Raw genomic sequence first — 24,318 nt, 5'->3', positions numbered from 1 at the left:
ATGAAAAAGTGCCTAGAGAGACAAGACACGTTAGTGTTAGTCGCTCATTCATGCCCAATTTTTTGCAACCGCATGGACTGTAGCCCACTAGGGTCCTCTGTCTTTATAATTCTCCAGGCAAGAATACTGGAGTGGGTTGCCATTCCCTTCTCCAGGGGATCTTTCCAACCCAGGGATTGAACCCAGGTCTCTCACATTGTAGGTTGATTCTTTACCATCTGAGCTACTAGGGAAGTACCAAATAACCTCAAGGATAAAGGGAAATTCATGAAAAAGCTCTTGGAAAGACAAGACAGATTACCTACAAAGGGAAGAAAATTACACTAATAGGAGACTTGTCATCTGCAACATTAGATGATGGAAGACAAGTTAAAAAAAGTCTTCAAAATGGTGGGACTGGGGGGAGACTGAACCTAGATTCTATGGCCTGCTAAACTGCTCTTCAAGAATGACTTTTTCATACACACAAAGCTAAGACTCTACTATTCATGGACCATCACTTGCAGAATTACCTTACAAAGAACATTATGTCATTATCCATGAGCCAAAAGACTAGAGAAGTATTTAATGATGTTGACCCAATCTGGATTTCCCCTAGATGTGTGAAATAGATGCACCACAGAGAGGACTCAATGACCTCAATGAGGGTAAAGTAGTTCAGTGCAGACAAATAAAGATTATAACAACAGTATGACCAGGGTTCTTGCTAGTTAATTTTAACTATTTGCTTGCGCTTTCATAGAATTTTAAGTTTCAGTTTTCAATTAGTCAACATTTGACACTTTAAATAATAAATGCCAGGAAGCACTGCCTATACATCCGTATTAAAATACATTTACCATCTTCTTCCATTGCCAAGAAAAAAATATAATATATTTATCAAAATATCAAAACAATATTATTTTTGTCAGAAACACCTTTTCTTGTTTTCTAGGTGATAGGTAAATAATTCAAGAACTTAAAGTAATAATCATTCAGTTCCTGTAATACTAATACTAGTTTCCTTCACTTTTCTTAATAAATTCAACCATACATATTAAATTTTATTAAATTAATCCTCAGTAGTAAAATTCTAAGATTAACCACAAAGAAGAAAAAAAGACTCTTAACCAAGATGATAATTATGTATTTAATACATCTTGCTTTAAACAGCAATTTCCAAAGTAAACACATCATAGGCCTTATAACTTATTAAAGATTTATAGTGCTTACAAAGTTGATTCTAAAAATATACCTTATTTGTTCTAAATGAATAACATTATCTGGAAGATATAATAAATTATAGTAGCATGTTTACCACCACTACTGTTAAGATTGTGTACATATATTCAATATGAAGTCAGGATTTTCATACTTTCAGCCTTAAAACATAAGAGCAGATTAAAGTTTGGCATATAAGATCTCAGTCTGATAGCGATGGTTTTAAAATAAAAAATGAAAAAATATATAGTTGACATTACAAGAGCAGCACATGCACACACACACACACACACACATATACATTCTCTCCCTCATTCAATCCAACCTATACAGCCACATACAAACAAAAACACACACGCTTCCAGAGTAAGCAGAAGATTTTGCCTTTGTGGATCAGATAAATGCCATCTATTTCAAAAAATATAAAAATTGGAGAAAAAAGTTAACTAAGAGTATGTTTAAATCATACTTCAAAGGCTCCAGCTGTTGGAAAGATATGCATGAAACTATTATTGGGATCTTTAATGTGCACAGTATGCCATCCCAATTCAGTCTTAAATAATACATTCCTGAACTGTTCAGTAATGAGCACATGAATACATAGGACACCATGTGCCCATCCACTCCCCAGATGGCAATCCACTGACAATAAATCATATGATGCAGCCCAGCTCAAATGGTTTACTTTATAGAATCCAATAGATTATAGAACCCAAGAGGATTAGAAATTTCACTTGGACCTGTTTGGGATTTCTTATACATTCCATGTACAAAAGTAGTAGAATACTACATTGTAATTGACAGTTAATATTACTTAACACTGTGGCACTGCAGAAGGTCTTTTTGTATTTCTAAAGCATATTTATTCCAGTTAAATTATTCAGTGGTCCCTACTTTTAATTTCTAGATTTAGACTCAAAACAATTTAATGCTGATAAACTCTCCTGCTTGTCACTTTTCACCTCCAGTAAAATTGGTCAAAACAAAAAATTACTCTGAACTCTCTTTAGTAATTCAGGTTTGCAAATATCCCGTGGAAGTTCTTTTTCATCATATATTTAAACACCCTCGAGACGACATTAAAATAGAAACTAACCACACATTAGGGCACCCATAACTCACACTGCTGTAATTAGAAAAATAAAAAGGCACAACAGTAAGTGAAAGAGAATATACCAGCTTTCCATTTGCTTTTTTTTTTTTTTGGCTTTCCTCACATTTTATTTCATCAACTTTATAAATTGTTCAAAGCACTCTTATAGTCTGCATGACGGTAACAGAATTATTTTGGCACATCAACACTGTGATACGATATACGGTATACCTAAAAAATTAATTTAAAAATGTCATCTATTAATCAACATGTTTTTTAATATAGCATATATATATTTTACAGTTATTTAAGTCAAATACATAAAGGCTTGTACTTGATTTACAGATGAAGCAATCACAGATTGCAGTAACATATGTATGTGTGTATATATATGTGTGTATGTATGTGTGTATGTGTGTGTGTATATACACACACACACACCAATCAACGGAAAAACTGCATCCTGGCAATTTTATAGTCCGAAGTTTTGTTGGTCTATCTATCATTTGCATGCCTTTTTCATCTTGCTTTTCTGTACAAAAGATATATTTCTGCCTTCTTCATTCTTGATGAGATTTTTCTGCAATAACTTTACATTCATACTGTAAAAATTAAAAGGTTAAAAGGTTAACAGAGTAAGTTGATTTTGAATAGCAATTTCCATATAAACTAAAAAGGTCTAAATGTAATAGTTTATTAGCATATGCCCACTGTATTCCTCAAAGAATCTGATAGTTGCACAACTATTAGGATTAAATGACCATTATGATAGGAAAAAAGAAATGCCACATTCTAGAGGCAGAGCCAAAAGCAGGAAAAAATGAGATTTCTGCATTACAAGCAAATGACAACAGTATATAATTTAGATAATATAAAAGGAGGCAAAATATACTTCTTTGTGGGCTCACTAAGGCATACAAGCAAAGGAAACATCACGCACTTAAGGACAGGACTGATACCATAAATTCAGATATTTTTTCAAATAACTTTAAAATTGAAAAGAAAAAATCTACTATATTAGCAAAAGCTTCAAATCAAAACAATAGTTTAGAAATCAGATCAGATCAGATCAGATCAGTCGCTCAGTCGTGTCCGACTCTTTGCGACCCCATGAATCGCAGCACGCCAGGCCTCCCTGTCCATCACCAACTCCCGGAGTTCACTCAAACTCATGTCCATCAAGTCGGTGATGCCATCCAGCCATCTCATCCTCTGTCGTCCCCTTCTCCTCTTGCCCCCAATCCCTCCCAGCATCAGAGTCTTTTCCAATGAGTCAACTCTTTGCATGAGGTGGCCAAAGTACTGGAGTTTCAGCTTTAGCATCATTCCTTCAGCTATACAAATGTATACCCATAATTCAAAATAAAGTAAACCAATGGATTTAGGATAACTGGGAGGTTAGGTTACCAAATCTAGCATTGTAAACCACTCAATTCTCTCAGGTGGCTAAAATGGTAAAAGTGACAGCACTTATTCATGAAAGTGCTGTGGCATCTGAATGCTACTCCTTTTGACTTGACATCTATGGCTGGGCTTATCAACAATGTCCTTTTCCTTCTTAATTAAAGTGATCAAACATCTTGATTTGCTGAAATAGTCCTAATTTATATCTATGGTAGCAACATTATTATAAATAGTGCCTCTTCTCACTTTTAAAACTGTTCCTTTTTTATGGAGTAGAACTGTATAGAGGAGTAAAATAATTAGTAAAAATTGGAGGATAAATCATCTCACCTATCAGTAACATATTTTAGATTTTCTATCCAGAGGTTCTTTGTGTTTTTTAATACACTTGTGATTAAATTCTTCCAAGTGATTTATTCCACTGCCCTTTGGAGAAAATTTATCTTACATCTCAAAAACAGAAAGGTGACTAAATAAGCATGAGCTTACCATTGCCAGTTGTCGACCAATGTTTCCCATTGTTATGCCTCCAGCAAAAAATATACATGGTAACCAAGAACGAACATAGAGAAAATCTGGAGATGTATATCTAGAATAACAGAAAAATTTTTAACAAGTCACAAAGGAAGTAAGTACAATGACAGTACTAAGATAATTACAATGGAAATTACTCTGAAAATTAAAGTGGCTAATGCAATTTTAAAATCTCAATTCTGAATTCACTTTTCATTATTTTAGGATAAAAGCACCAAAAAGAATACTTACTGATAAACACCATTATAGACTAGCAGCTGAGTGACCACAGTTGCCAAGAAAGCAATTCCTACTCCAAGGCCAAAACCACTTCTAGATCTATCAAAAGTCCACCACAATCCAATGGATAGTGCAGCCAGTGTGAGAGACAACTGTATGTTGTTATCAAAATCCACTTTCTGAGATCAGTGTTAAAGAGTCATCTTAAAATTTGTAACCAAATAATATCATCTGTTCATTTTTCTAAAATAAGAGATGTTAATGTTAAGACTAGAGTGCATTCAACTTTTTAATACAATGTACAAGACTAGAGAGGATTAAAACTATGATGGCATGATACTTCACTAATAGATCTTACTGATGTGACATGCAATCTCTCCAAAAAATAGCACAGTATATACATTTCCAATTATCAGATCAGACCCATTATTTAAGAAATGCTTTCTTCGCAAAAAATGTAACTGGAAGCTTCAAAATACAAATATTGCTAAAGGCACACACTTTTGCTAAAATGGAAACCACTATTACTTCTCAAACAGGTTTAGAATTGTTTGAGAATCATACAGGAACTTGAAAATAGAAGAGTTGACAGCTATTTAACAGGGTACCACAGTCTCTATATGATTTACTGACAGACACATTTTATAATAATGCAGTTCAGAAACAAGAGTACCAAGGACACACTATCCCTTTCTATTATGTCAACTGTTCTAGTTTTAATTTGTTGAGGAGAAAGCCTTGAAGTGAACATTATCTTCCAACCTGCCAAGCTATTTTGGTTCCTGAGACTTTCTGGTATAGGACAAATGATATTTTATTTCCGTCACCTACTTAAGCATCTATTCACAAATATACAGCCCTTTTCTACTCCAAAATCTCTGGGCAAAATGAAGCTTTATAAATTCAATTTTCTAATTTCTTTGCCAGAGGATTACACTAAAGGAATTAATTTCAAATATCATTAAAAGGGCATTATCTATATCCCAAAGGCCACATCTTGGCTCTATATTCAGCTCCCCAGAGGAGACTACATATCTTGCCAAACTAACTGGCCATGCTGCAACTACAGAAAAGAGAGAACAAGCTCCAAAAATGCATATAAAACCATTTTCCACTTCCTTTAACACCACGCTGTATACCACCATCCCCCCTCTCCCACCCAACCAGCGGGTACCCTGAACACCCAGCCTTCTTATGTCTCAGCAGTCAAGGACCACTCAAAATCAGTCCTTGTTTAGGCTTGATTTATAAAGAAACCTATAGTCTATGGGTATGCTTTCTGAAAAAGCTTTTATTCTTTAGAGGCTTTTAAACCTCCAACTCCAAAAAAATGCTTGAGTTCTCTGATTTCTCTATGTAATAAACACTCTTGTAATGAGTGGAGTTCAACATTAACTGGTTCTATCTTTGCTAACTAAATTAACTTTGTTACAAGAGGCAAAGCAAAATAAGGAGACTTCCAGGGAACAGGTAAAAACATGAATCAAAAATATTATAATGTGACTTTCTAAAGTCTAAGCAACCTAATATTAAGTCTGTGTTATAAAATTTGTAAACATTTTGGATTTTGCTTAAAGGATGAACAGAACAGGTGAGATGGTTATATTTAAGGATTTCATTTAGCAAGGAAGAAAAGAACCACCAAAGCAAAGAATTTAAAATAGACATGTAAATCTTTTAAATTCCAGAAAAGGTTATTTAAATTTCTCAACTTAAAAAGAACCGAACTGTCTACGATAGAAAGGTCTAATCCAGCAGACAGAGATGAATTTACACACTTGTAGGGCTCCTGGGTCAGAAAAGCAAAGTTCCTAGACGCACCAGGATCTCCAGGGTCTGGACTCGGCTCTGGCACAGCCTTGCAGTATGAATTACTTAGCCAAGTACCGAATCTCTAGAGCTTTCCCTTCTCTTATCTGAATAAAGAAAACATGGAACTAGGAGATTTCTAAGTTTTCCTCCCGATATAATATTCATGAGTCTGTCTTTCTAAAGCCCTCCTAACCACTAGATTTGTTTGTTATAAAATCCTAATTCTCAAAGATTTCACAAAACTAAACACGTTGAGAAACTCTTTTAAGACAAAAAGAAAGGGAAAAACCAAAAATAAGTGCCACTGAGGCATTTTCCAGTGGCTTCACAGCTCTCCAAGAACCAGCACAACTGGGAACAGAAAGATAAGATGTGTTTTCAGAATCTAGGACTCGGCTTCTTTCCTTGGTTCCTCTTCTCTAGCTTCTCCCAATCACCTTGACACTTTCTGTTAAGAGACACTGGAATCTCCTTGCCCCATGACACATCCTCTCTTCAGCTAACTGAGCCCAGCACAGAGTTTCAAGAGGAAGCCTCACAGTCTGAGTCATAGGTCTCTTTACTTCCACCTTCTAAGCCATATCTTCTAGAAAAGGGAAGACTGAACTAGCATTTCCCAGATCCTCTTCTACAGAGGGAAATCAGGGACAGGGGTTCAGGTAGGAGGCAGAGAGGATGACAGGATCAAAACCTTTTGAGGGCAAAAGCTTTTGTTCTTGGGGGCACATCTTTTTCTGGGGAGGGGGTAGAAGGCAGAGGAGAGATGGGAAATAGAGGTTACTTTATCCTTCAAGCCAGAACATTATGAAAACACTCATGAATCAGTAAATTAAAATGTCAGAATCCTTAAAATGATTAAACTTTAAGAATATGTAACTTAGGAAAAAGAATTTCTTTTTCAACACAGGTCTATATTGGCTACTTCTACTTCTGCCCCTTTTAAGAACATTTATGTGGTTTGTGGGTGTTGATTAACACCAACAAATGACAGTCTTTAAAAAAAAGAAACTATATATACATATACATATATATATATTTCAAATTAAAAAAAACAAAAACAAAACAAAAAAAACTAGTACCTGAAGTCACCACATGTCCTTACCAGCAAATCTCAAATAAAGAAAGAAAAGAAATTCCTTTGAAAATGTACCTGTTTCAATGTTAGAGTTAGCAAAACTAGATGGAGATAATGAAGTAACCTAATTTAAAGAAAAATAGGGAAATTTTTTTTTAACGTACAAAGTTTCTGAGTGATTGAAGTGAAAGGCTGGACCCCACACTGTACTTGCGTATTCTTTTTATGACTAAGTGGGTGTATCACAATTCGACAACAGTGAGGTTGCAAGCGTCTGCTTAACCTTTGGTTTCTCGGAAGCTGCCTTGTTATTACGCATCTCATCACAGCAGAAAGGATACAGCGCTGGCGTGATTTATACCAACAAAGACGGCTACACACCGCATCACACTGGACCATTCTCTTTTAAACTTATGTGGTTCTCCTAGATGCCTGTCAATGCAGGGGTATAATAACCCAATCACAGCTGTGGGGGAGAAAAGCAAAAAATTAAGTCATTTCCAATGGTTAAGCTAAGGGTCACAACAACCATCATAAGCATTTGAAAGATTCTCTAGAAAAGCTTTTCAATTTACTTAACATTAATCATTGATACTATAAACTTACCTCCCAAAAGAAAAAAAAAAGTGAGGATAACACCACTGAAGACAGTACTGTAAATGATTACAACAGCAGTCTCAATTACAACAGGCAAAACAGTATTTCATTGTATGATTCAGAATTCAACAGACTGGACTAGAGATGAGTCGCACCACGTTTCTACTACTAATACCTCTGAGACTTGGAAACCATCAAACCAGTTAGCAGTTAAGTAATACTCTTTTTAAGCTATATACCCATGCAACATGCCATGAAATGACACAAATCTAAAGAGAAGCTTGAAGTGTAAACACGTACAAGCTCATCACACACATACTACTAGATGGATATGGCTATACTGCTATATGGAGGATCCTGTCCCCTCATCTAATGTCTTGTCCTGACACTCCCTTCCAACCTGGCCCTCTAATGAGACTCTAGATCAGCCTGTCAAAGCAGGGAAACTTGCAACAGAAATCTATCATAAGACTCATTCTGCAGAGGAAAAATGGAGAAAACATGGTATATGGAATCACATGTTTTCAGTAAAAACTGAAATTCACGGTTAAAAAGATCAGAAGAAATCATTTTAGAATGTTTCTTCATTTTGCAAAGAACATATTGAAAGCTAACAGTGCAATTAATTATGAGTAATTCAATTTTTAACTTAAATCCTTGTTAAACCTCAACATTTTACTCATTTGGTAGGAGAGGATTTAAAATGCTAAATTACTCATTAAAAAAAAAAAAAGAGTATTTCATGAACCAAAACATTTTTCAACAAGTTATGAATAAAATATACTTCTACAGACTAAATTTAATAGGAAATATCTGGGCAGCTTTAGTTTGATAATCTTCCTAAAAACAGAATGTTTACGCTGCCATTTGGTAATAAAAACACAACTGTCACACTGGTTGAAAAGTATGCTTAAAATGTCCAGTACTTCCTACAATGAATCATGAAATTATGGTACCCAAACCTAAGTAACCAAAGGGTTAGAAGCTCTTGCCTGGGCTGGTACTGGTTAGCTCTAGCTCACAAACAATGCATTCTATCTTCAAAGAAAAATGAAATCAACTAATATAAAAAAATCACAAGCAAATGGAACAGCATAGCAAACAGGCCATATGGCCACCATGCCATCTGGATTTGAGATGTTGCAATGAAATATACATTTTCTAATCCACAAAACTGAATGGGCTCTTCCGATTAGGCTTTTGCTGAGGATAAATGGTTCACAGACCATCAAGACATTAGCAACACATTTCCCCAATGCAGAGTTCCAACAACTACTAGTAAATTTTAAAGTTTCAAATTATATTCCTATTTAAAAGGTTCTGCTCTAATATCCCGTGAGACTAACTGACAGCATTTCCAAATTTCTACAAAGTTAAAGTGGCAACAAGCATGCCTAACAGCTGAAATATATCTGAATGAATATTACCTCTTTTTTTGTTCTCAAGGGGTCATGAAACTAGCAGCTCAATGTGTCGGTCCTTGCTCTTGCTCCCTCTTCCCTTCCTTTGCCTGTTGCTGAGGATATCAACTAAGATCAGGCATTTCAAGTCAATTTTCCTCAGCAGCTGATGCCATAGGTAGAGAATTATCACATAGCGAGTACTGACATGTGTGGGCAAAGATATAAATAAGTAAAATTGACTATATTTTTATGCATGTGATGTCAGACTCACAAGTGAGAGACAACTGAGGAGAGAAAGCAAAAACACAAAAAGAAATTTAAACTGCCACGCTGCCAACCTTGGGATTTGCCAATAAAAATCAAATCCATCGAGTCTGCATGGTTCTTGGATGCTCACTGAGAGGGAGAATTCGAGGGAGCTTGTCACTTCCCATTAAATGTCTTTTTTCTTTCCTTTAAATAAAGGCTTGGCAGAGTCTGAGAGCAAAATCTACAGTGCAGGAAGGCAGCACTGTTGAAAGCTCAGCAGAAATGTGTCTGGTCTTCTTGTCCTCTTCCTCCAGTTTCTTATTTTAACACGAGAGACTAAAAATCATGCCTGTGTAAAACCATATGCAAACACAGTCCTGCTTAATCAGATGGTTCTCTGCAGCAAAAATCACATTTCTTGAGGTATATTTCAGTTATTTCCCAGTAACTAATTGTAGGCTACCAAGACCAAAAACAAGAGAAGTTTGTAAAACATCAAGTCATTATTTTTCATGGTAATGTGTTTAATGCAGCACTCCACTAAAAGAAAAAGTTAAGTTAAACATTTTTCAAGGAAAGGGAGCTGAACAAGCACAACCATGGAATGAGATATACTTTCATGAAGAACTATGACAGGCTGAGCAATGTGTTCATCTAACAAGATGAAGCAGAACCCACAATGTGTCTGGTTCTTCATATTTGCTGGGGATTTAAAAAGGGTAAACGAGTAAGACGTGACTCAGTCCCAAAGTGACCACAGAAACAATTTGATCAAGTAACGTGTTACGGGCAGCACTGCTGCTGCTGCTGCTAAGTCGCTTCAGTCGTGTCCAACTCTGTGCAACCCCACAGATGGCAGCCCACCAGGCTCCCCCATCCCTGGGATTCTCCAGGCAAGAACACTGGAGTCGGTTGCCATTTCCTTCTCCAATGTATGAAAGTGAAAGTGAAGTCGTGTCTGACTTTTAGCGACTCCATGGACTGCAGCCCACCAGGCTCCTCCATTCATGGGATTTTCCAGGCAAGAGTACTGGAGTGGGGTGCCATTGCCTTCTCTGAGGGGCAGCACTAACAGGGCCCAAAGGTCCCGTCTTTCCTGCCGTATGCCAAGGGGAGGAGGGTGTAAACCTGTTAGGAGAGTAACACAGAAGAGGTGACCCTTAAGGCAGAGTGTTCAGTGGCTGAATGGTCTGTAAAGGGCTTTCTAATCAAAGGGAAGCATCTGAGGGAAAGCACAGACAACAGAAAATTCCTGGTATCATCTGGAAACTGGTAACTTTAGGCAGAAAGAGTTTTAGAGTCCAGAAATTCTCTGAGAAGGATACAAGCTGGCAGGGGCCATGTGCCAAGTCACATTAGTCGTGTCTGACTCTTTGCGACTCATGGACTGTAGCCTGCCAGTCCATGGGATTCTCCAGGCAAGAATACTGGAGTGGGTTACCATACCCCCTTCTAGGGGATCTTCCCAATCCAGGAATGGAACCCATGTCTCTTATGTCCCTGCACTGGTAGGCAGATTCTTTACCACTAGCGCCACAGGTGGTGGAAAGCCTGTGGAAAGCATACAGGCCATACAAAGAGACTTTTCCCACAGTCACTGGGAAAATAACACCCTCACACTTGTGCCAGATAGAGGGACAAACGTTCTTCCAGTAGTGAGGGGCTAACACAAGACAGGAAAGGAGGGGCTTGGGGGGACGAGGGAGACAAAATCCAAGGCAGAAAAACAAAATGACTGAAAATTCCAAGCAGAGCAGTTGAGGGCCTAGACCGAGATGAGGCAAGGGAGAGATGGAAAACTTGGAAACCCAATGTGGGTCATGAGAGAGAAAGGAGGAGCCTTGTAAGGCTCTCCAGTAACTGGGTGACTGACTGCATGGGCCAATAGAAAAGATGTTTGTTTTGCATTTTTAAATCAGATATTCACTTCATAGGCACAGACACAGTCTAGTTACTAATGATTTGTCAGTCAAGTTCTCCAGTTATTTTAGCCACATAATCTTTTTTCCTTTTTTTTCTTCAGAAATACTCCTTTGTAGCTCTCAAGCACATTCAAGAGGTTCTTAACTCCAATTCTAACGCTCTGTGCAAGTTAAAAAAGTTAACCAACTTGAAATACTGCCCATTATTAAACTGAAAACAGAGAACCAGGAAAAGGAGAATGGGATCCAAAGGAGTTTACCAGGGTTCTCTACTAGCTGCCCCTCCCGAAGCACCACTAGTGAATTTCTCAGAACAGGGTTTACATGTACAAAGTGGTGATTTTGGAGATGCTCCAGAAGGTAGCTGCTCAGTCTACACATATTTATTGGACAGAAAAATCAAAGGATAATTATCAGTTTTTCTGATCTGAGATGCTAAGAGCCAAGAGAACTTTGAAAATGCACAGCAACATATATACACAAAAACATATACATACCATATATACACATAAACTGTACACACTGTTTCTCACAGCATTTACCTTTTTTAAACACTTTCCCTAAAATTGGAGCTGGGGTGTGGGGGAGGCAGCAATTACGTAAGAATCTATTTTCCATCTATGGCAGCTTGCACGCACCTGATATCCTTGTCCCTACCTACTAAACACCATGACCTAACCAACACCATCAAGTGTGGACTTAAGTGGAATCTCTCCTTTCATTTGCCTGGGCACCTCATGGAATGTACCACTTTCAGAAGAAACACTTAAGCAAGAAGTGTAAATGTAAATACTCCACATGAAATGATATGAGGTTAAGCTGGCAACTGGGACAAGCTAGTGGTTGGGAAAAGGTAGGAAAGTAGGAACAGGGTGACTGAAATGTAGCATTAACATTAGAAATTTTCCTTCCTAAATGTGAGTTTGTGGCAAAAGTGCCCACATCACAGGGAGAGATGTACTCCCTGCTCCTCCCAGTAAGGGAGGTGCAACGGAACCTCAGTCCGGTTCTCCTGCCCTTTCCCAGAAGGTGCAGCATAGGCCGGTGTACTGTAGGCCACTGTACCTTCAGGCCAGGCACTGAGTCTGGAAAGTTCAGAGAGGCACCCAGAGAGGGGAGGAAGAGTGGCTCCCTCTGTGCCTTTCCCCAGCATGTGATGATGTGATGTCATGTGGCCACACCACTCCCTGCTCTGGAACCCTGAGCTCACTGATACCCTCTCCTGTTTCTTCATCCCCTCAAAATAGGCACAATGCAAACATCTCATTCCCAAGGTTGCCCTACAGATCCCTGTGATTAAGGGACAGACCAAAACATTAAGACACTCAATAAAACAAGGGTTTTCCTCCCCCGCTGCTCCTTTGTCTATTCTGGAAAGACACACTCTTCTAAGTCCTGAAAAGCTTCTACTGTACAGGGACAGCAGCTCTGCTACAGGAGAAAATAAAGAAGTAGAAAAAGTTGTTGGGAAAACTTTTTTCTTCTGAATGTAAATGAAAGAAAAGAAAACACATGAGGACTGGTAGATACTGAATACAACAGAGAATAATAAAATACAATTTATGCTTTTTTCCTTTGTCTATTTGAACTGTCAACTGTTCTCTCAGAGAATAGCAGCAGCCCTGGGGAAATGAAGAATCATAACCTTTACAAGTTCTCTTTTAAGGTAAATACTGTAATAGTGAGACATCAGTATATAAACCATGCTGAAACCTTACCACAAAAATGCCTTTCCATCCACACAATGGGATTATGTAAATGTCCAATAAGTTTCACAATAGCATTTTAAAAATATTTCACACCTAACTCCTCACCCTTGGCCCTCTAGCTGTAGGACATAAATCAAGGAAGATCTACATTATATTGAAAGGTAGTGATATATATTAAGTGTGAGATACCAAACGGACATTCATAAAATAATGAATTCTCTTCTACCCATGTGGCTTTCTTCTACATCTATTACTTTATTACATAAAGTAGTATAATCTATTGGTCTCACTAGAAAAAGCCAAAGAGCTATCCATTATAGAAGTGCAGCATCAATACAGTATTCTGAAATGCTCCACTTTATCCAATATACATTGCCCATGAAGAGAGATCTAAACTAATAGAATAATGATTTTAATCGAAGGCAATCTGCCTTACTTCTCTTTTAAGAATTTATTATTCTGAAAGTATATCTAAAAACAAGATATAAAGAGAAAAAACATACAAAAATCTAAAAGATAACATGAGGCTTTAAATTTGTATAAAATTATAGTCAACCCTTGAACAACATTGAGGCTTAAGGGCACCAACCCTCTGTATAAGTGAAAATACGCCTGTAACTTTACAGTTCGCCCTCTGTATACACAGTTCTGCACCTGCAGATTCAACCAAGCTCAGACTGTGTGATACACATTTAAAAAAAAACAACCCCACACATAACCCTTCACACTTGTGCTGTTCAAGGATCAACTGTCTTCCATTTTTCAAGTTTTCATTTACTTTAAAAACTGGACGATAACATACATCAAAACCTTAAAACCAGTGTCATCAAAATAATTTCAAATAAATTTATACGAGGTGGGTTGAAGAAAGAACAAAATTAAGAGGTTAAAAGCCTCATCCTCAAGAGAATCAAGACTGTTTTTAGGACTGAATTTTTAAAGGTCATATGGGTCAGTCACATAGAAATCAGACACAAACGAATAAGAACTCTATGATTCCATTTATACTAAATTCTAGAACAGGTGAAAATAATCCAGATTCAGCCTGAGGCTGGTGGTAGGCTGCAAAAGGGCACAAGAGAATTTAGAGGGTACTAGAAATGCCTGGAAAATCCCATGGGCGGAGGAGCCTGGTAGGCTCCAGTCCATGGGGTCGCTAAGAGTCGGACACGACTGAGCGACTTCACTTTCACTTTTCACTTTCATGCATTGGAGAAGGAAATGGCAACCCACTCCTGTGTTCTTGCCTGGAGAATCCCAGGGACGGTGGAGCCTGATGGGCTGCTGTCTATAGGGTCGCACAGAGTCGGACACGACTGAAGCAACTTAGCAGCAGAAATGTTCTATAGCTGAACTGTGGGGGTGGTTACATGAATGTATGATTCATCTAAACTCATTAAACTGATCACTTAAAACAGGTCCATTGTACTGTATTTAAACTACAACCCAGTAGCGCTGACTTTTTCAAATATTTCCCAGAAAACAGCCATAGTCATTTATCCTAATGTCTTTTGCATTATAGAAATAGCCTTCACATACCTGATGCTGTGCCACAGCATGGCGGTACCCACCATGCTGAAGAAAAGATGCTTGCAATCACATCAGGTGGAAAGAGTGTCACATTTCTCTGAATCTGAAGTAAATTTAACACTAATGCAAGAAATACTCCAATAAAAAACAGCACTACTCCTCGAATCATCAAGTTCACACTCCGGCTAGTGACAGATGAGATATATGGACCACGCTTTTTGGGCCCAGGTGACTCTGTCTCTCCTTCTGCCATGGTTTCATAAGTTCAGTAAGTTGGCAAAAAAAAAAAAAAAGGAACAAGAAAGGGTTTCCCAGCTGAAAAAGCTGATTGTATGAACCAAAGCAGACTGGCGTTTCAACAGTACTGCATCTCGTCCTAAAACAGGACCTACCAGAAATCCTGCAAGAGATAAGAAAAAAGCAATCAATGTATGCCTAATAAATGACTAGAGTTTTCCTGATTTCAATACTAGTTCATTTTAAAGAACAAATAATGAAATGACAAGTTTACATGCTTATTTAAATTAGTTACTTATGGAATAAGAAGACGTAAAAAGCATTTTTATATGCATATTGTAATAAAACATGAAGTGCTAAATTTATATTTACTAGGACAGAACTAGTGACCTTGCTTGCCCCACATCAGTGAAAAAAGCAGCTCAGGCTACCTGAGACACTTTTACTGTTGGAGAAACCACAAGATCAAATCTCCAGGTTTCTGTTTCTTCTACCCAAATCTCCAAGCCCATGTAACTGAAGGGCTTGGAGATTCACACAGAAATTTTTACACTTTACAGAACTTTACAGAAAATCGGCATATTCTGACTGTTAGTGTTTTACTGTTCTCAATCAAATGTGACATGCTCAAGGAGGACGATCTCCATAGGGGAATAAAATGACTCTTTTAATGTTTAATGCTTAAACATGTGAATTTCTGCACAAAAGTGCCCTATAAAAAACAGACCACCACCCATTCACTAACACGTACATCAAGCATAGAAATCAGACCTGACCCTCTGTCCCCAGGTCCAGAGTTGTGAGCCACCCCTGCCGTCACCCAGTCCACCTTTGTTGCAATCATGAGAGCTATTGTGAGAAAGCTGGAGCAGGAAGCGTAAGAAAGGAAGCTAAGAAAACAAAGAATAACCTCTGGGCTAGATTCTAAGGAGTTCGAGGCACAGGGCGTCTGATTCCTAAAACCTAGAACTTTCCAAGTACAGTCACTCTAGGTATTCACTCACCATCACTCCCTGCCCTTGCCAAACCAAAGTGGTCTTTCCTTTGTACCCAGAAGTGAGTTTTAAGAACATGCATGCATGCTCAGTCATGTCCAACTTTTTGCAACCCCATGGACTGTAGCCCCACCAGGATCCTCTGTCCATGGGATTTCCCAGGCAAGAAATACTGGAATGGGTTGCCATTTCCTACTCCAGGGGATCTTCCTGATCCAGGGATTGAACCCATGTCTCCAGAGTCTCCTTGTCTGTTTAAAGCAAATAACACTTGAGACTATTTATGGCACGGGTGGTAAAGAACCCACCTGCCAATGCAGGAGACATAAGAAACACAGGTTCGATCCCTGGGTGAGGAAGATCCCCTGGAGTGAGGGCATGGCAACCCACTCCAGTACTCTTGCCTGGAGAATCCCCATGGACAGAGGAGCTTGGCAGGCTGCAGTCCATAGGGTCGCAAAGAGCTGGACACAACTGAAGCGACTTGGCACACATGAGCTATCCTAAGCACCTGACATACAGTAACTCATTTAATTTTCACAACCCTAACAGGTAAGTGCAATTATGTCCATATTACAGGTGAGGTAAAAAAGCAAAGAAAGGTTGTCACTCAAGTTTCTACCCTTAGTAAGAGGGCAAAATAGAATTCAAACCCATGCAGTCTCTCTGGCTCCAAAACCCTCATTCACACCATCATGTCCAGGCTCCCAAACTCTTACATACTCCCCTAGGTGTTTTTTTTCTATAAATACCAAAAAAAAAATTTTTAATGGGAAAGTACTATATAGATCATTTTCATAACTTACTATTATCCCACCCAACAATGTATCTTGGGCATTGTCACCTCAGTACATAAATGATATTTTCTCTGAATAGTAGTTTATTTAAAACTTAAATATGGCACTTCTAATGATGAAAGTGAAAGAAGAGAGTGAAAAAGTTGGCTTAAATCTCAACATCCAGAAAACTAAGATCATGGCATCTGGTCCCATCAGTTCATGGGAAATATATGGGGAAACAGTGTCAGACTTTATTTTTGGGGGCTCCAAAACCACTGCAGATGGTGACTGCAGCCATGAAATTAAAAGACGCTTACTCCTTGGAAGGAAAGTTATGACCAACTTAGATAGCATATTCAAAAGCAGAGACATTACTTTGCCAACAAAGGTCCATCTAGTCAAGGCTATGGTTTTCCCAGTAGTCATGTATGGATGTGAGAGTTGGACTGTGAAGAAGGCTGAGCGCCGAAGAATTGATGCTTTTGAACTGTGGTATTGGAGAAGATTCTTGAGAGTCCCTTGGACTGCAAGGAGATCTAACCAGTCCATTCTAAAGGACATCAGTCTTGGGTGTTCTTTGGAAGGAATGATGCTAAAGCTGAAAATCCAGTACTTTGGCCACCTGATGCGAAAAGTTGACTCACTGGAAAAGACTCTGATGCTGGGAGGGATTAGGGGCAGGAGGAGAAGGGGATGACAGAGGATGAGATGGCTGGATGGCATCTCTGACTCGATGGACATGAGTCTGAGTGAACTCCGGGAGTTGGTGATGGACAGGGAGGCCTGGCATGCTGTAATTCATGGGGTTGCACAGAGTCGGACATGACTGAGCGACTGAACTGAACTGAACTGAATAGCAACATGATGATGATGTGTATACTTGCTTTACGAAATACAAACTTTGTATGTACGTCTTATTCACTATCAAGTTTCATTGTGCCTATGAACCCAGAAAGGTACCTATGTAGCCCATACTGGGAGCTCCACAAATTCACATTTGTTTAATCAAATTGGGTTAGCTCTTTCTGAATCAAACTATACTGGGTTAAACAAGTCTTTTGGAAGGTGAACCTAACCAAAATTTAATCATTTAAATATCTTTCCTCTAAGCTTCCAAGTTTCAAACTACCTTACGAATGAATTTTGGAATAAAGCCCATGTGTACACTGTAGGAGGGATGGAGGAGTTTATTTTAAAAATAAACAGTATAAAAAAATGAGAACATCTGTAAGTACTAGGAACTTTCACAGCCTATCAGTTCCATGCAGTAAACACTTTTTTTTTAACTGCCTCTACCACACTCAAAGCGTATGCCCAACACCCAGAGGGGGAATTCTATCCTCAACCTCACAAACCCACTTCAGTCTACAGCATCACTGACCTCTATAGCTTAGTTGCCTAGAAAAAACAGTACATATTACAGTTGATTCATGGGAAAATGTCATGTGTTCTGGTATTCAGTAGCTACAGAATTCACCATCATGATAAAGCACCCATTTATGGAGGGACTACTCTATGCCAGGCACACAGTAACTCTTATCTTCAAAATAATGCTACAGGTAGGTATTATTTTCCACATTTTACATGTGAAGATATAAAGTCAGAGTCTTAGCAACTTTCCTATGGTTACATGACTGGCAGTATTAGAACTAGAATTGTACCCTACATCTGACTGATGGCAAAACCCCTCCTCTTTCCTATAAACCTTGAGTCCCATTCCAGCCCAACTCCTCAGACTTCTTTTTTGGCACATCTCTTACAGAAGGGGATTTGGTTACTGAAAAGATGGACAGACACTGGAAAACAATCTCAACTGTAAACATTCCAATGACATTCAGTTCAGTTCAGTTCAGTTCAGTCGCTCAGTCGTGTCCGACTCTTTGTGACCCCATGAACTGCAGCACGCCAGGCCTCCCTGTCCATCACCAACTCCCAGAGTTCACCCAAACCCATGTTGATTGTGTCGGTGATGCCATCCAACCATCTCATCCTCTGTCGTCCCCTTCTCCTCCTGCCCTCAATCTTTCCCAGCATCAGGGTCTTTTCAAATGAATCAGCTCTCTGCATTAATAATAAAATGACATTATGAATGTCAATTAATATCCAAGTAGAAAGATCATAAGAATAAATGTACAAATACCTTGTGATTTTCTTTAAGAGAACCAGATCAAGGAGTAAAAGACGTATTAAAGAAAAAAACCATATGGCCAACTTCATACAATATTCAACCAACAGTCAACTCTTCATTTCTCAAACTTGAGTAGACACAACAATACCCCCTGCCTTCTGCTATTAAAACAGCTACTAGTGCACAAAGAGTAAATACACATTTTCAGTAACCCAGCTGCTCTAGTAAATCACTTGTTTCTGTCTGAATTTTTCCAAAGGGGAATTTTATGTCAAATAATATTTTTAAAAGAACAAAATAGCTTCAGTTTTTAAAACCTGTTTCCAGTGTAGTACACCCCATCTCACATCACTCACCAGTTTTTGTCAAAGAGCAGGATAGGACAGGGCAAGACAATTTCTTGTTGTTTGGAACAGCCCTAAGCATTACAAAACATTGAGTAACCCTGGCTCGTGCCCACCAAATGCCAGTGCATGCCCCCTCCCCACTTTGAGATAACTAAAAATGGCCCTACATATTTCCAACCACCCAAACACCCACAGGGAAGCAAGGCTCTCCCACCCAGAGCCACTGATTGCTAGACTCCTTCCTCATTCTATTTCAAGGCTGCCAGAGACTTTTTACACTGTTTATGTTATTCTGCCGCAGCTGTTTATTCAATCTTTCCTGAAAGTGTTTGTTTATGGTTTCCTACTTCACCCCAAAAGTAGTTTTTTAAAAATAACACAACACTTGTCTGATGTTTATTTGAAAAAAATTTTTAAGCTACTTTTTTAAGACCAAAAAGCTAATTTTGTGACTACATAATAATCCAATAGTATATAATTTCTGGAGACAAAAATAAAAGTTAAAATGATTTAGAATCACACTATCCTAGAATTTAAGAAATGGAAGGGAATTGGGAGTTCATCTACTTCAGGAAGTATGTAAGTCTGATACAAAACAAAAGCAAAGAAGTTGTGCACATAAGCATTCTTCAGAGAAGAGAGTTTGGACATTTTTACATCAAGTTCTCAAAAAAAAAAAAAAAATCCATGATCCAAAAGAAGTTAAGGATCAGTGATCTAACAGTTTCCTGGCAAAGTAAATGAAACCCAAAGTGTTAAGTGAAGTGACAAGATCAAGAATATATATACTGGATCTTCCTATGACAAACAAATACAGCGAACTCCTAGAAATGGCCAGACTGACTCATCAAAGGGATAAAACATTCTACACCCCCTACTACACAACAATTAAGTTCCTAAAAAAGCATGTTTATTATAGTCACTCATTAGGGGAGTAGGTTATTTTAAAGTGAAAGCTCTTGGAATAAGTATCCTTAATATGTTTTAAAATTTGGTTTTCTGATTATGAATTGATAATATCTTCCTAAAGTGTAATTATATCTATAAATGTTACATTACACCAGTGATAAATTCAATTCTCAAAAAAAATTTTAAACACCTATATTTGAAAAATTTAGGTTACCCAAGAAATAATTTTCTGATCAAGAAGTCTCCGGTATAAAAATACCACTTAAAAGATAATATCACAATAGATCCTCAACAATAATCCTAGTAAGTAGGGAGGTGTTTTTTAATCCTTAACCTTTTTATTTTATGAAATAAAATAGGTTAAGCAAGCTACTGAGAGTATAAAACTGTTCCCAGGTAGTACCTACACTGGCCCCAAGCACGCTGGCTCCCTTTCCAGAGTGCTTCTTCACCACAATTGCCTTTTCTAAAAACACCATACAAAAACAATTTAGTGCCACACAAGAAATAATTTTTAAAGCCATTTTTTAAGCAAAAAAAAAAAAAACCTTTTTTTTTTTCCAAAAATTGACAAAGAAGAAACTTCCACAGAACATGAAACATTCTACCTTAAGCCCCTGACCTACAATTTCTATACAGTACGTTACTGAACAAAAAGAAAATAGTTCAAATAGTTTGGATAGATCAATAACAAATCATCAAAACTGGGAAACATTACTCCCAGTCTATGGCTGCCAATCAATGGGTTTATTATTACCATCAGATAAATAAAACAGGGTTGTAACTGATTCTCCGCTTTGTGAATGAAAATCAAAGTTTACATTGGCCAGTGAAAAAACTTCCGGGCAAAAGGCATTTGAAAACAAACACACAAACAAAATCTCCTGAAGAACCAATTAAGAATCAACTGTATTTTAACAATTGCAACACCCCCAAACCAAACAAGATCATTAGTCTTCAGAGGAAGAGCAGTCACAGAAGTGTTTATTCCCTCAGATTACCTTGTCTCTTCAGGTACTTAGGTCAGAAAGATTACTAAATAATAAAATTAAATTACTACCTCTCACTTTCTTATCCTATGCTCTAGTAATTAGAAAGGCATTCTCAAAATAGAATAAGCATCACAATTAGGAAAAAACACAAATCAACGAAACTGTCCTTTAAAAAAAGCATACAGATGTGATTCATGGGCTACGGACACTAAGAACTTCTAGGAAGAAAAACACGTTAGCCTTGAAGACCCTGCAGCTTATCTTTCCTATCAACATTAAAATCCAAACACAGAAACTATTAAACAAGCAATATTTGCATCCCATTACTGCTTTTAAATAACAAATCTCAGTCCATAAAAAGGTTACTCCATCGTTTCAGAATAATTTTCTGATAACGATGAAAATAAGCTCTGTCTTTAAATTACTGAATTGCATTTTAAACTTTGCGCCATAGGTAGAAGCAACAGTTGTCAGTTTAAAAAGAATTAACCTCTTTTCCCAAATAAACATACATGATTCATAGCTTGGTCACTTTATATCAGATATGTACTGAGAACTGTAACAAAACACTCCTCAACCTAATGTCCAGAGAAAGACTGAAAGGAGGGAATAGGAAGAGTACATGGCTATAAAGGGGGAGAGGGAGGGGGGATATAAATGGGGTCCCGCCATTCATTTTCACTCAACTGTTCCCTATCAAGGCCAAATCCCCAAATTAGAAGATACAAGCTGGCCACTGCCAGGCTGCCTTCATTCCTCCTGAACCCAAGACTGGAGCCTGACTTCCCCTGAAACCCTCAGTTCCACTGCGATACTGATCCCTGCCAGTCTCAGTGCCCCAGTTGTCAAGACTATTCATTCTTTCTTGAAGCATTTCCTCAATAACCCTAAAGAACAGTCAGCTCTCCTTGGTATATTTTCCTAGACTATCTAGCTAACGCCACACTTCACTTTTTGCCAGTGCTAACTGGACATGGGTTATTATCACTTAAGTTTTAGCACCCTTTCCCCCTCGTCCCCCATTATACTCACACTGCTTTCCTTTTCTAGACTGCCAATCTTCAGTGACCAAATCTAAAATCTCGGGAACTATCACCAACTGACTTCTAGGTCCTGGCAAGAGTTCTCTTTGGCTTTACCTCACACCTTCTCCAGAGGTCTCCAATTAAAATCCAAAATGCCAAAGTCCCACTCCTGAGCCCAATATCTACAAACCTTTTGGCTGATTATAAGCGTACTATCAATACAATACCAACCTTTCCAGATCCCTTCCCCTCCTAAGCCTGAGTCTAGTCTCCTTGGCTACAAGCCTACCAAGTCCTGACAGCTCTAAGCTTGACAGCTCGCCAGCTCTACCCCTTCATATCTTCGGGGTCGCCCTTCCCGCCGTCCGCCAGCCTTCTTTCCGCCCGGGCACTCTTCCACTGTCCAGGGAGTCTCGGCCTCTCGTAGGCCCTCTCCCTGACCCAGACGTCCCCTTTCCGGATCTCGCCGACCCTCCTCCAGGTAAGCGGAGCCCCTCGCCCTTCAGGCCCCATCTGTGGTCCTGGCTCCTCACACTTGCCAGGAGGGTTCCCAGGTTGCAAAAATGCAAGCGGTTCCTCTCCTCGAAGGCACCCCTTTCCTCAGGCTCTTTCCCTCAGCATCAAGTCTCTCGCGCTTCCCTAGGGGACCCCAACTCACCCCCGCCTCCGCCATCTTCTGGGACCGGCCCCCGCCCCCCCTCCGCCTCTTCCTCCTCCCCTCCCACAACTCCGCCCGAGCTCCACTGCGCCTGTGCGGCCGACGCTCAGACGCTCAGACGATCGGGGCAGAATAACTTCCGGTTCCTACAGAGGCCAGATGGAAGGCCGGAGAGCCGGGGCAAAAGAACTTCCGGTCTCCGCGAGAGTAGCGGCACCTGTAGGCGTGGACCGTCGATTGGTGGAGGCTACCAGATCAGCTGTTGTTTGCTGAGCGGGCAGTCGTGGGTTGTGAGGATTGCGCAGACCCTATGGGCGGTGCCAGAGAATCGCGCAGCTACTCACGCAAACCCTTGGCGCGTCCCTCTCTTCGGAGCTGAAATCGGAGTTCTGGAGCGCAGGTCGCCTGTCCTCCTGCTAAGGATGTTGAGAGTATCTTTTGTGATTTGGCCGACCTTTATTTACCTTTTTTCCTTCCCTTCTAAAGTCATAACTTCTTTGGGGAGAGAGCATAATTGATAATTCTCTCTTCTCCATCCCACAGCACTTTATGCGGCATTCATTAATAATCGTTCCCCAAGTTTGACCAGGTAAAGCGGTTTGGGGACAGTTTTCATAGAAAGAGCTTTTGAGGTTTACAGCGAAGTCGATTTTGCGAAGTAAAATACAAACTACTAAGAGGAAAATACAAAGTAGAGAAATTACAACCCTTTTTTTGTCAGAAGTAGTATCATAATATGGTTGTGGTCAAGTTACAGTGTTCTTGTGGAAAGTTTTTACATGAAGTTTGGGCCTGGAATTATTGTTTAAGAGCTGCGCAAAGGAGTGTTAATTGGTGAAATTCCTTTGTATTTTTTTTTTTTTTTTTTTACTTTGAACTGATTAATGATGCTGTTTCTGACCTTTTTATGGGTACGTTTATTTCTGAAAAATTTGAAGGCGATGTTAAAGTTGCACCAAAATACACCTAAGCAAGTGTTTACATGGCCTTTCTTATTTTCTCTAATGTTTCCTAAAGGTCGTAAATTTCTCTCCTGTAGGGTTTCACACTACCAGTAGGGTTAAAAAAAAAATGGATAAGGATGAATTATACTGAATGGATGCGCAATTTTGAAAAGAGAAAAGCACCCAGAAAAGAGACAGTAACTTCAAAATGTCCTTAACATCCGAGGCCCTCTTTAAAGCCCCATGAGTCCTCTTCATCAGGGTCTTGCCTTTTTCAAACACTTAAAAATTGTCTTCAAGAAATTGCTTATGGAAAATTTTATCCTGGAGAGGCTTTTGTTTTAGTTTAAATATTTATTGATTTCAAGAAGAGACAAGACCTAAAAAGCAAGAACCATGTGGCACCAATTTCTAAGTTTCTTACATCCAACACAGTCATTCCTATTGCAGTATAGGGCAGAATACAAAGTACTCAGGAGAAATACAGAGAACCACTGTCTTCTGATTAAGTTTGGGGACAGTTTTCATGGATTATAAGGAGGCAGATAATATGGCGC

At 38.8% G+C, this 24,318-nt stretch overlaps 1 protein-coding gene across 2 annotated transcripts; it reads right to left on the bottom strand.

The window, feature by feature from the left end:
• Positions 1–700: 700 nt before the first annotated feature.
• On the bottom strand, positions 701–22,944 carry INSIG2 (insulin induced gene 2). Of its 2 annotated transcripts, none has more exons than XM_061439700.1 (6): positions 22,818–22,944; positions 14,757–15,147; positions 7,679–7,803; positions 4,463–4,629; positions 4,187–4,286; positions 701–2,895 (listed from the first exon to the last, which is right to left on the bottom strand). In XM_061439700.1, the coding sequence occupies exons 2-6, from the start codon at positions 14,998–15,000 to the stop codon at positions 2,854–2,856; spliced, it is 678 nt and encodes a 225-aa protein (XP_061295684.1). In that variant the 5' UTR covers positions 15,001–15,147; positions 22,818–22,944; the 3' UTR covers positions 701–2,853. The 2 variants fall into 2 exon arrangements, with proteins under 2 accessions (XP_061295684.1, XP_061295680.1); XM_061439696.1 differs by lacking the exon at positions 22,818–22,944 and adding an exon at positions 22,693–22,787.
• Positions 22,945–24,318: the final 1,374 nt, after the last annotated feature.

Source organism: Bos javanicus, chromosome 2 (assembly GCF_032452875.1).
Source record: "Bos javanicus breed banteng chromosome 2, ARS-OSU_banteng_1.0, whole genome shotgun sequence".
NCBI lineage: Eukaryota > Metazoa > Chordata > Mammalia > Artiodactyla > Bovidae > Bos > Bos javanicus.
Note: the sequence above shows the minus strand (reverse complement) of the source record. Positions and strands in the feature narration are given on the sequence as shown.